Source organism: Trichomonas vaginalis, chromosome III (genome assembly GCF_026262505.1).
Source record: "Trichomonas vaginalis G3 chromosome III, whole genome shotgun sequence".
Lineage (NCBI taxonomy): Eukaryota > Parabasalia > Trichomonadida > Trichomonadidae > Trichomonas > Trichomonas vaginalis.
Window position 1 is genome coordinate 8237222 of NC_067205.1, and position 13744 is coordinate 8250965.

General features: G+C 31.6%; 2 protein-coding genes and 3 pseudogenes across 5 annotated transcripts, besides 2 other annotated features; 2 read left to right on the top strand and 3 right to left on the bottom strand.

The window, feature by feature from the left end:
• Nucleotides 1–8460: part of a mobile genetic element that runs on past the window's edge.
• TVAGG3_0663440 lies at nt 4605–5487 on the top strand (annotated as a pseudogene). Its single transcript has one exon. A coding segment is annotated over exon 1 (883 nt).
• TVAGG3_0663450 (uncharacterized protein) lies at nt 5762–6919 on the top strand (the record flags this gene model as incomplete). Its single annotated transcript, XM_051242067.1, has 1 exon — nt 5762–6919. The coding sequence occupies one exon, from the start codon at nt 5762–5764 to the stop codon at nt 6917–6919; it is 1158 nt and encodes a 385-aa protein (XP_051088654.1).
• Nucleotides 7406–7702, bottom strand: TVAGG3_0663460 (uncharacterized protein; the record flags this gene model as incomplete). The annotated part of the gene is made up of 1 exon (XM_051242068.1): nt 7406–7702. The coding sequence occupies one exon, from the start codon at nt 7700–7702 to the stop codon at nt 7406–7408; it is 297 nt and encodes a 98-aa protein (XP_051088655.1).
• Nucleotides 8461–9518: 1058 nt separating the features above from the next.
• Nucleotides 9519–10272, bottom strand: TVAGG3_0663470 (annotated as a pseudogene). The gene has a single exon. A coding segment is annotated over exon 1 (754 nt).
• A 1138-nt stretch (nt 10273–11410) lies between these two features.
• TVAGG3_0663480 lies at nt 11411–12478 on the bottom strand (annotated as a pseudogene). The gene has a single exon. A coding segment is annotated over exon 1 (1068 nt).
• A 1228-nt stretch (nt 12479–13706) lies between these two features.
• Nucleotides 13707–13744: part of a mobile genetic element that runs on past the window's edge.

The window sequence follows — 13744 nt, forward strand, 5'->3', positions numbered from 1 at the left end:
ATGACATTTTGACAACACAGCAAGAGGAAGGCATTTATGAATTATTTTTGAAGAACTGAAGGTGCTACCATGTTACCATGTGCTACCAGATTAATTAACTTCTCTGAAAAAGTGTGACAACATGACATTTTGACAACACAGCAAGAGGAAGGCACTTATGAATTATTTTTGAAGAACTGAAGGTGCTACCATGTTACCATGTGCTACCAGGTTAATTAACTTCTCTGAAAAAGTGTGACAACATGACATTTTGACAACACAGCAAGAGGAAGGCATTTATGAATTATTTTTGAAGAACTGAAGGTGCTACCATGTTACCATGTGCTACCAGATTAATTAACTTCTCTGAAAAAGTGTGACAACATGACATTTTGACAACACAGCAAGAGGAAGGCACTTATGAATTATTTTTGAAGAACTGAAGGTGCTACCATGTTACCATGTGCTACCAGGTTAATTAACTTCTCTGAAAAAGTGTGACAACATGACATTTTGACAACACAGCAAGAGGAAGGCACTTATGAATTATTTTTGAAGAACTGAAGGTGCTACCATGTTACCATGTGCTACCAGGTTAATTAACTTCTCTGAAAAAGTGTGACAACATGACATTTTGACAACACAGCAAGAGGAAGGCATTTATGAATTATTTTTGAAGAACTGAAGGTGCTACCATGTTACCATGTGCTACCAGATTAATTAACTTCTCTGAAAAAGTGTGACAACATGACATTTTGACAACACAGCAAGAGGAAGGCATTTATGAATTATTTTTGACGAACTGAAGGTGCTACCATGTTACCATGTGCTACCAGGTTAATTAACTTCTCTGAAAAAGTGTGACAACATGACATTTTGACAACACAGCAAGAGGAAGGCATTTATGAATTATTTTTGAAGAACTGAAGGTGCTACCATGTTACCATGTGCTACCAGGTTAATTAACTTCTCTGAAAAAGTGTGACAACATGACATTTTGACAACACAGCAAGAGGAAGGCACTTATGAATTATTTTTGAAGAACTGAAGGTGCTACCATGTTACCATGTGCTACCAGGTTAATTAACTTCTCTGAAAAAGTGTGACAACATGACATTTTGACAACACAGCAAGAGGAAGGCATTTATGAATTATTTTTGAAGAACTGAAGGTGCTACCATGTTACCATGTGCTACCAGGTTAATTAACTTCTCTGAAAAAGTGTGACAACATGACATTTTGACAACACAGCAAGAGGAAGGCACTTATGAATTATTTTTGAAGAACTGAAGGTGCTACCATGTTACCATGTGCTACCAGATTAATTAACTTCTCTGAAAAAGTGTGACAACATGACATTTTGACAACACAGCAAGAGGAAGGCACTTATGAATTATTTTTGACGAACTGAAGGTGCTACCATGTTACCATGTGCTACCAGGTTAATTAACTTCTCTGAAAAAGTGTGACAACATGACATTTTGACAACACAGCAAGAGGAAGGCATTTATGAATTATTTTTGAAGAACTGAAGGTGCTACCATGTTACCATGTGCTACCAGGTTAATTAACTTCTCTGAAAAAGTGTGACAACATGACATTTTGACAACACAGCAAGAGGAAGGCACTTATGAATTATTTTTGAAGAACTGAAGGTGCTACCATGTTACCATGTGCTACCAGGTTAATTAACTTCTCTGAAAAAATGAGACAACATGACATTTTGACAACACAGCAAGAGGAAGGCACTTATGAATTATTTTTGAAGAACTGAAGGTGCTACCATGTTACCATGTGCTACCAGATTAATTAACTTCTCTGAAAAAATGAGACAACATGACATTTTGACAACACAGCAAGAGGAAGGCATTTATGAATTATTTTTGAAGAACTGAAGGTGCTACCATGTTACCATGTGCTACCAGGTTAATTAACTTCTCTGAAAAAATGAGACAACATGACATTTTGACAACACAGCAAGAGGAAGGCATTTATGAATTATTTTTGAAGAACTGAAGGTGCTACCATGTTACCATGTGCTACCAGGTTAATTAACTTCTCTGAAAAAATGAGACAACATGACATTTTGACAACACAGCAAGAGGAAGGCACTTATGAATTATTTTTGACGAACTGAAGGTGCTACCATGTTACCATGTGCTACCAGATTAATTAACTTCTCTGAAAAAGTGTGACAACATGACATTTTGACAACACAGCAAGAGGAAGGCATTTATGAATTATTTTTGAAGAACTGAAGGTGCTACCATGTTACCATGTGCTACCAGGTTAATTAACTTCTCTGAAAAAGTGTGACAACATGACATTTTGACAACACAGCAAGAGGAAGGCACTTATGAATTATTTTTGAAGAACTGAAGGTGCTACCATGTTACCATGTGCTACCAGGTTAATTAACTTCTCTGAAAAAATGAGACAACATGACATTTTGACAACACAGCAAGAGGAAGGCACTTATGAATTATTTTGAAGAACTGAAGGTGCTACCATGTTACCATGTGCTACCAGGTTAATTAACTTCTCTGAAAAAATGAGACAACATGACATTTTGACAACACAGCAAGAGGAAGGCATTTATGAATTATTTTTGAAGAACTGAAGGTGCTACCATGTTACCATGTGCTACCAGATTAATTAACTTCTCTGAAAAAGTGTGACAACATGACATTTTGACAACACAGCAAGAGGAAGGCACTTATGAATTATTTTTGAAGAACTGAAGGTGCTACCATGTTACCATGTGCTACCAGGTTAATTAACTTCTCTGAAAAAATGAGACAACATGACATTTTGACAACACAGCAAGAGGAAGGCATTTATGAATTATTTTTGAAGAACTGAAGGTGCTACCATGTTACCATGTGCTACCAGGTTAATTAACTTCTCTGAAAAAGTGTGACAACATGACATTTTGACAACACAGCAAGAGGAAGGCATTTATGAATTATTTTTGAAGAACTGAAGGTGCTACCATGTTACCATGTGCTACCAGATTAATTAACTTCTCTGAAAAAATGAGACAACATGACATTTTGACAACACAGCAAGAGGAAGGCACTTATGAATTATTTTTGAAGAACTGAAGGTGCTACCATGTTACCATGTGCTACCAGGTTAATTAACTTCTCTGAAAAAATGAGACAACATGACATTTTGACAACACAGCAAGAGGAAGGCACTTATGAATTATTTTTGAAGAACTGAAGGTGCTACCATGTTACCATGTGCTACCAGGTTAATTAACTTCTCTGAAAAAATGAGACAACATGACATTTTGACAACACAGCAAGAGGAAGGCACTTATGAATTATTTTTGACGAACTGAAGGTGCTACCATGTTACCATGTGCTACCAGGTTAATTAACTTCTCTGAAAAAATGAGACAACATGACATTTTGACAACACAGCAAGAGGAAGGCATTTATGAATTATTTTTGAAGAACTGAAGGTGCTACCATGTTACCATGTGCTACCAGATTAATTAACTTCTCTGAAAAAGTGTGACAACATGACATTTTGACAACACAGCAAGAGGAAGGCATTTATGAATTATTTTTGAAGAACTGAAGGTGCTACCATGTTACCATGTGCTACCAGGTTAATTAACTTCTCTGAAAAAATGAGACAACATGACATTTTGACAACACAGCAAGAGGAAGGCATTTATGAATTATTTTTGAAGAACTGAAGGTGCTACCATGTTACCATGTGCTACCAGATTATTATTAACTTCTCTGAAAAAGTGTGACAACATGACATTTTGACAACACAGCAAGAGGAAGGCACTTATGAATTATTTTGAAGAACTGAAGGTGCTACCATGTTACCATGTGCTACCAGGTTAATTAACTTCTCTGAAAAAATGAGACAACATGACATTTTGACAACACAGCAAGAGGAAGGCACTTATGAATTATTTTTGAAGAACTGAAGGTGCTACCATGTTACCATGTGCTACCAGATTAATTAACTTCTCTGAAAAAATGAGACAACATGACATTTTGACAACACAGCAAGAGGAAGGCATTTATGAATTATTTTTGAAGAACTGAAGGTGCTACCATGTTACCATGTGCTACCAGGTTAATTAACTTCTCTGAAAAAGTGTGACAACATGACATTTTGACAACACAGCAAGAGGAAGGCATTTATGAATTATTTTTGAAGAACTGAAGGTGCTACCATGTTACCATGTGCTACCAGATTAATTAACTTCTCTGAAAAAATGAGACAACATGACATTTTGACAACACAGCAAGAGGAAGGCACTTATGAATTATTTTTGAAGAACTGAAGGTGCTACCATGTTACCATGTGCTACCAGGTTAATTAACTTCTCTGAAAAAGTGTGACAACATGACATTTTGACAACAGTCCTGGAAATAAATGATTACGTTAATGTTTACGTTAATGTTTTCAGGTTATTCAATAATTAATTATTTTTGAAGAACTGAAGGTGTCACTATGTCACCATGTCACCAGGTTAATTAACTTCTCTGAAAAAATGAGACAACATGACATTTTGACAACAGTTCAGCAAATTTGATGCAGTCCAAAAATAAAGTTAGTTTTAAAATTATTTTTATTTTTTTATTCCTATATAAATGACAGCAACAAACAACAACAACAGCAACTATATCGTTTCTGATGAAAAAGTTATTGATTCATTAGCTGAGGAATTAGTTATGGCAGAAACTAAAACCCTCAACGAAAGAATTGGTGAAAACAAGATTGATTTACATAACTACCTCAAACACGATGGAGGAAGAGGAAGGAAAACTGGTACAGCTTTATTAGCAAATAAAATTTCAAATTTAACGATTATAGATGTTGATATCAATAAATCGTACAATGATGAACTTAAAGAAACAGTTAGAAAAGATATTTTATCAAAACTTTCGGATAAAGATGTTATCGTTAAAACCGCTTCAGGAGGTCTTCACATTTATTGCAACACTAATTTCTTCTATGCAGTTTCGAACAGAATGATTAAATGTTATTCCTGCAATGATTATGATATTGACATCATGACTTCTATGGATGATTCAAAGCGTTCTTTAGTAGTTATGGTCGATTCAAGAGTTCGCAAGAATGCAACAGAACCAATCAAAACATACACATTCATTCGTGGAAGTTACGATTCAACATTAACTAGAACAGTGAATGATATATTAAATGATTTGAATATTAAGGTAAGAGTTGAACAGAAGAACGAAGAAATAAAGACTATTATGAATGAAAACAAAGATGTAAACATTGACGATAAACTTGCCCAGAGCATAGTTGATGGCATTAGTGATTTGAAGTACATAATGACGGTGGAAACATGAATTTAGAAAAAGAAATAACATTATTCACACTGTTTCAAGCTATTAATTCATTACCTAATCATTTAATTAATGAAGCATACGATAACGTTTATAACTTCTGCAATTTAACTGAAAATGCAAAAAGTAATTTTGAAAAAGCACGTAGTAGATATGCACATTTAATGACTTCTCCATTTGTTTTGGTGAAGATTCTAAAACTTTATCAAAAGGAATATTATGATGAATACGTTTTACCTTTATTACGTAAGCCAAAAATAACATTTGATATCAAACTTGATGACTCGTTTTTGATAACAGATATTAGACGCAAGGCTGAAAATCATCAGTATAAAAACAGTTCTGAAGTAATTGAGGATTTATCACGTGTAATCCGTTTTGTAGATTGTGGAAATAAATATTTCATTCAAAAGGACTATAATATCCACGACAAAATGAATCAAATATCATTCGTTCTTCAGTCAAACATGAAAGAGTCACTCAAAATGATTAAATTATTTAAAGAAGAAGGTAAAACAATAACAGCATGGGACGTACTACTAAATCAATTATCCTCATTAACCGTTAAGGGTGTTTGCTTTAAATCTGATTCTCCAGATGTTTTCTCAACGTTTCAGGGTTATAAATACATCGTTCTCGAAAAAGTAGATTACTCAAAAATTGAGATGTTTATGAATTTCATTAAAGAAGCCATATGTGATAATAACGATGAAGTGTATAAATACCTTCTCGGCTGGATTGCATCAATGATTCAACATCCTGGAATCAAGAATGAAACAGCAATTATTTTGAAAGGACTTCAGGGAACAGGTAAAAACAGATTTACAGACATTATTTCTGAACTCCTCGCTGGTTATTCATGTAAAAACATTACTGAAATAAGTGAGCTAACGGGTAATTTCAACTCAGTAGTTGAAAATAAAATGTTTCTTGTACTTAATGAACTCAAGAATGTAGGTGAAGACAGACTTGCAAACTTCAACGCTTTGAAATCAATTATTACAGATAATGCGATTAGAATTAATGAAAAGAATCAACCTAGAAGAACTGCACAGAACGTTGCAAACTTCATTTTCGTAACTAATAACGTCTACCCTGTCAAAATTGAAGTTGGAGACAGAAGATACGTAGTTTTAAGAGTTAATGGTAAATTCAAGGGTCAATTTGATTACTTCAAGAATTTAATGGATTCATGCACAAAGGAATTTTATGATAATTTACTAACATATTTTATGCAATATGACCTTTCATCATTTAATGTACGAATCATACCGATGACCGAAGCCAAACAAGATTTAATTGAATTATCAACAAATCCTTTAGATGTATGGATAAATACACATTATGATGAATTGTGTGCAGGTATGACGTGTAAAAATGCTCTATTCTGCAAACCATCAGACATGAAAGACAAGAATTTTCAAATGAGCATTAAGGATAAATGTGATAGGAAACATAGAAGAATAGACGATAAACGAACATGGTGTTATGTTTTGAAAGAAGAAATGAAAGGATTATATAAACAGGTTGAACCAAATGATAATGATGATTCATTTACTGACAATGAAATACCTGTAAATGAAGCTTTATAAAGTATGATTGGAATTTATTTTTGCCTTCCTCCTGCTGTGTTGTCTAAATGTCATGTTGTCTCATTTTTTCAGAGAAGTTAATTAATCTGGTAGCACATGGTAACATGGTAGCACCTTCAGTTCTTCAAAAATAATTCATAAATGCCTTCCTCCTGTGTTGTTGTCAAAATGTCATGTTGTCACACTTTTTCAGAGAAGTTAATTAACCTGGTAGCACATGGTAACATGGTAGCACCTTCAGTTCTTCAAAAATAATTAATTATTGAATAACCTAAAAACCATTAACGATAAAATAACTGATAACAAATTTTTATTTTTATCATAAATGGATACCCCACAAGCTCAAAATTTACCACGAATCATAACAAGGGAGGAAATGATAAAAATGATGCGAGAACTTGCTAAAAATAACAAACCACTAAAACTGAGAAAATGTGGTTATGAAGTAATGATGGAAAGAGAGACGTTGTCAAAGAAAAATAAAAATTAAATTTGGATAGAGTTTAAAAATTCATCTTTATTAAATTCATCTCTTCCAATCAATTTATTTATTCTATTAAATTCTTTTATTTTTGCTTCACTCAGTTTAAGGATTGAACGGTAAGTTTCTAATTTTTCGATTATTTCCTTCTTCTCTTTATCGTTTTCAGCCCCACCACATTGTGGCTTCTTTTTGTAATAGCATATTTTTGATTTAATTCTGTTTAGTTTCTTTTTATATTCATTGTCTGGACTCTGAATCTTAATTGAATCAGGACTCTTGGCTGCTTTGTTGTCACTCATTTCTTACGAAATAAAAAAATTAAATATTATTTAAATATAATGGAGTAATAAAATAAATCGGAATTTCTATTAATTTATTGTCAACTTCAACTAATACATTACCGTTAATATATCTAACAAATTCAGCTATTGTGTCAAATCTTCGTCTTCTTTTTGTCATTGATTTATCAGTTTTTCCATAATCGAGATGAATCAAAACTTTATCCCCTTGTTTAAAATTCATGAGCCCCGAATTAATTTGTTCACGTTTAACATCATTTAACCTTTCCATTTGCTTTCTAATATATTCCCCATTCTTTTGAAATATCATTTTTCATTTCCACTGGTTTCATGTTTATAGTTCTATGCCATGTATTATTGTAATAATATACTAACTGTTGTATGATGGAGTCATGATTTCCATCCCAGTATATCTGACCGTTAACCCCTAACGCATCTCTAAGAGTTCTCATTACCGCATCAACTATTTTATTATGAAACGTATATGGAGAGGATGAAAAGAAAAAATTAATTTGTGGGAAATAATGAGTCATAGTTGCCTGAAATCCTTTATCACCATCACCCCTTATATTATCTACTCTTTCATGATCTAGTAAGTATTGAATAGCTCTTCTTGTTTCCTGTTCTGTTTTCCCTTTCACCGGAATGCAATATAAATATCTAGTGTTAATGTTAATGGCAAATAAATAAGTAACGTTTCCTTTTGAATATTCCAGATGATCGATTTCGTATGAATATGGATATGGTGCAAATGAAGGGCGACTAAATTTTTCCTTTAACGGTTGAATTTTCGGGTCAATTGGTTTATTTAATATCTTGAAATCCTTTTTAAAATCTTTTTGCTTCTTTAATGTTTGAAATGGATTATAATAAAGTGAATGATGAAGGATTAACTGAAGGAGGAGCGGTACTGTCGTTGGAGGTTTTGGTGTTGCAAGTGGTTTAATTTTATCTGCTTTGATTTTGGATTTCATTCCTTCCTTCATTAATTCTGGATGTATTCTATTCATTTGTTTTAAATATGCTGTATATAAAGGTTTGATATACTTTCCCGCTTCGAGTTTATGTTGAAGGATGAATTCCAAAAGGTGTTCTTCATTTAAAAGTCGGGCTGAATATGGTTTAACTAATGAATCATATATTAAAGCTTGTGCTTCATTTATGGTCTGAAGGACCTGGGTGTTTTGCACCTTTTGTTTTTGTTCCTTTGGCTTTTGCGGCTCAGGATTATATAATTTATATAATTCATCAATATCTTCTTCTGTTAATACTTTTTGAAATCTTTCAACTGTTTAAGTTGTGATTTAGTTTTTCCCTTTGTATATTCATTATTTTTAATTTTGTCTTTAATTTTAGAAATTATTCTATCATGATATTTCAAAATTTCATTTTTATAATATGGATAATAATATTCCATATCATCACCCATTATAGTGTTATCATATTTTTGGAGATATGATTTTAATTCATAATAATTAAGAAAATTTTGATTAAATACTAAATCATCAATTAAAATTTTTAAATCTACGCTATTCATTTATATAAAAATAAAATAAATGTTTAAGGGTGCCCGCCTCTTTGAATCATAGTATCAAAACCATTATTTACATATTGAATCGCATCATTAACGGTTCCTTCTTCTAAAACGGTATCAAATGGTGGCGGTTGTTGTTGCTGTTGATGCTGTGATGGAATTTAAAAAATTCGTTGTGGTTGATTATTTGGAATCTGAAAGTTAAAATCATTTGGTATAAATCGATTTGGTTCCTTTTGTCTCTTCTGTGGCATTTTATTAAAAATAAAGTTTTAAATTGTATTAAATAAATGGCATACAACATCCATTTTCACAACATACAGCCTTAGTGTGTGCTCCTGTTAATGCAGTCTTACCAATTGTTAAGCGAGTCATTGACCCATTTTTAAGTTGTAAATTAATATTCTGACCATCAAATATCACTTTATCATTTATTATATCCAAATATTTTTTAGGTGTTAATTGCTTATTTTGTCTTAAACTAACACCTTCATTTTTTGTGCAATCTTTTTAAAATCACTTCCATCAATTGAACCGTTGAATGATGTATAACACTTAGGACATAAAGCAACCATGTTATCACCTTGTTTCTCAATTGCTAAACCCAATAACTTCTTCTCATGTGCTTTTTCTTCAGCTTTATTCTTTAATTTAGGTTTAAATTTCTCATCAAAACAGAAGAAATCAAATGGTGCGAATTTGAAAATGTTTTTATCATAAAATTGTTTATCGGTAACAATTGCTTGAAATGCTTGAGTGTTAGGAAGATTTGGGTCGCCAGCGATTGCCCAATAAGATGAATCAGTATCACCTTCAATGAAATGAAAACGATTAAGATTCATGCATTTATACATAAAATCATAAATGAAAACCAAATACCAGTATTTAGCATTATCTAAAGTGAAGAATGCCTCTTGTAAACATGTATCACATCTATAAAATCTATCTTTAAGCATCACTTGATATGTATCTTCACCTATTTCTCTTATGTTTTTAAACTTATTTGACATGCAACGCGTGCCTTCTGTGCATTCATTATTTTAGTCTTTGCGTAATTTTGTGTATTCATTGCATCGTAACCATATGATCCATTAAGTGAAATCTTGCAAAATAAACTTTTTCCTTTATTTCCTTCTAATTCAGCCTTTTGTCTTTCGTTCATAAATTGTTCGCAAATTCATTAAAACAAGTGTTTTTCGTAAATGTTAAAATTGATTGAATATCATCGATGATAAAATGAAATCTGTCTATTAGATACCAAAGATAATAAGAAGAAAATGGTTGATATTGGTTGTGTGTTGATGCTAACTGAGTTAATTTCCTCTGTTTCTGGTCAACTGGTAATTGTTTGATTTCATGTAATTATACATAAAACTGCCAATTGTTTTTTCATCTGTGATAATATCTAAGTTTCTTATTATCGGTAAAAAGTTTATGTAATCATTAATGTATTTTTCATCAATGTGACCCTTTACTTCAGCCACGAATAAAGTATTTTTCTTCTTAATTATTCCCATGCTTTTGCTTTCTTTGTTGCTGTATCACAAATGATAACACCATTCAATCTTCCCGGCATATACATTTTATGGTCAGTATATTGAATGAAATCATGAGGATTAGATGAAAATGATGAAGGATATAATGAATTAAATCAACACCAACGAAATGAGTCATAATGTTGGTGGTGTCCTCATTTGATACAGTTTTAGTTTCTGGATTATATGAAAGTTTATTAATGTGCGTGATTCCTTTAAGATTTACTCTATGTTGAACATTTGATAAACCACCAGTAATTCCATTACGGAGAATGTGATAAGCTTCAACTGAATCTAAAGTCATTGGTAAATTATTTTTTAATGCATAATTTCTTAAATTGATTCTTAAACGTTGAACATCTTCATCTTTATTTGATTTTACGACATTGCAATAACAACACATTAACTGACAATTTTCTTTGGTATGTGGTTTTTCATTATCGATTCTATCCAATGTTGGTTTATTTGCATATGTAAACGCTTTACCACACATTTTGCATTTAGATGAAAGGATTAAATCGTGATAGTATTGAAAATCATCCATTGAAACATTATTTTTAGTATCCCTTTCTGCTTTTTCATCTTGTTTCTTATATGATTCAATTTTATATTTCCAATACTTTTTCGTTAATTCAAAACTTGATTCTATCTCTTCCTCAGGATATTTTTCATTAGGATTAAAGTCTTTATATGCTAAAGCGTAACGAATCATTGAAGCATTCGATGATAAAGAAAGATTATGAAGCATGTCAATTTTATAAACAAATGTTTCTTCAATAATTTTATCGATTGGGTCAATCATAATTTCAACATCTTTATTGCAATAATGAATAAAATATTCTAATCTATTCTTAAAATTTTTAGCATCATTGAGATATATTTGATAATCACTATCTGATATAGTTTCTTGGTTAATGCTGAATAAAATGAATCTTGAGTGAATGGTTCCTCTTTATATAATTCTTCTTCGTAATTTTCCCATGTGATGAATTGATAAGGGAAAAAGGATTTAACACGTGATTTATTGTTTCCGAAATCTTGAGTGAATTGGTCTAATGTCCCACCCGCTATATAATTTCTGATGTCAATAAATCTCAATTCATATGGAACGTTTGTTTTCTTTACAATGATTTGCTTAAATTGTGAAGATGAACCCAGCATTGATTTTATTTTCCATTTTGCAGTGTTTAAATCACGAAGAATTAAATTTAAATCAAACTTTCCCGAATTAAAACCTATGATATTCACTTTATTGAATTCCTCATCTAGAAGTTCTTTAAATGCTTCCTTCTGTTTTTCATTTAATGTATGAGACAAAGTCCCGCCGTTTGGTCCGTTTGCGACTTCATTAATTCTTCATATTGTTCAATATTTGATTTAGCAACTAATGAACAGGTTGAAAATAAAAACTCAATCCAATCAGAAATAAAAGAATCACTCGAAGTTAAGCAAAAATTCCTCGTATATGTTTTATCATTTAATTTAACCGTTGATGATACCATGAATGGTTTTAAGTAAGCGTTCAAAGTTGCACACTCAGAAAGTTGTAATTCTTCTTTAGTCTCTAATGTTTCGAAGTCAAAAGTAATATAATATCTTGTCGGTTGATAATATTCCTGCAAATTGTGAGCTAATAACCACTGATATATCTTCTGTTTCGTAATATGTGGTGCATATGGTTGCTGTGTCTTTTGCAATTGAACGTCTTGAATTAATCTTCCATTATTTTCTTTACATTTCTCACAATGCTTTAAAAATCTTCTTTGGTTTTTCCTTTCTGGATCATCACGGATAGAATAAACTTCTTCTTTACAATATGGACAAACTCTATAGCCGGTGAGTGCTTCAACGTCTGTTATTCTGTCAGCGTGAAGTTTTCCACATGGACTCTGTTAATAAAATATTTACTGTTTCAAATTCTGGATCTATCATTATTGATTCCACTAATGGAAAGTCTACCTTATTTATGTCCACGTCTTCTGGTTGAGGATCACAATAATAGAAATCAATATTAACATTTAACATTCTCGCTAATCTCTCACTTTCTGATGAAATGTCAAACCCTTCATATGCATCTATTGCTTCATTTAAATAGCTTCTACGAGTTTTAGGATTAACACCATCAGGAATGTTATAGAAGCGTTTAAATAACCTTCTACCTTCTGCTCTAATTTGATTATCATTCATTTTAGCTGTTCCGTTTTTGTTCATTTATGTAAGAATAAAAAATTAAAAAATAAATAAAAATAAAGTTTATTTTTTAAAGCCCATAAAATGAATTAAGAACACATAAATTTTTATCATCTGCGACGTGACGAATACATTTTAATTTACTCAAGAATGCGTACCCTGATACATTAAATCTAATTCCTGTCTTATTTAATTTCACAACTTTGAAAAGGAATGTATGAATAGCTATAAAATGATGAGAAGATGTTTTATGGGTTGCTTCCATTTTTTCTGAAATAAATGAATAAATATAATGCTTATACGTTTTCATATCTTTTATATTCTTAATAACGAATGGTATAGACCTTTCCACTTCGTCTTCCTTCGGTGCTGTTCTTTCATATGAAACATTATTGGTATCTTCAACAATGAAACCACAATCACACAAAATTTTATGTTCCAATGGTTTCTTTTGATATTTTATCTAATAAATCAAAAACTTTATCAACACCTGTGCATTTATTTAAATAATAATTTGTGTAAATATCATGATCTTCTTTCTTAATCGTATTAGTTGCATATGTCACATTTTTAAGAGCTTTTTTGAATTTCTCAGAATCGAGAGGTGAAAGTAAGATACAAGGGTATTTTTCATTATCAATAAATTGTAACTTATGTTTACGTATAAATTTAGTACCTTCTTCTGAAAGTGTTTCATCTATTTCGCCATCTAATAAATTTTGTGTTGATTCTGAGACATAATTTTTATATCTTTCTTCATGAGATTTCTGTACTTCTGATTCT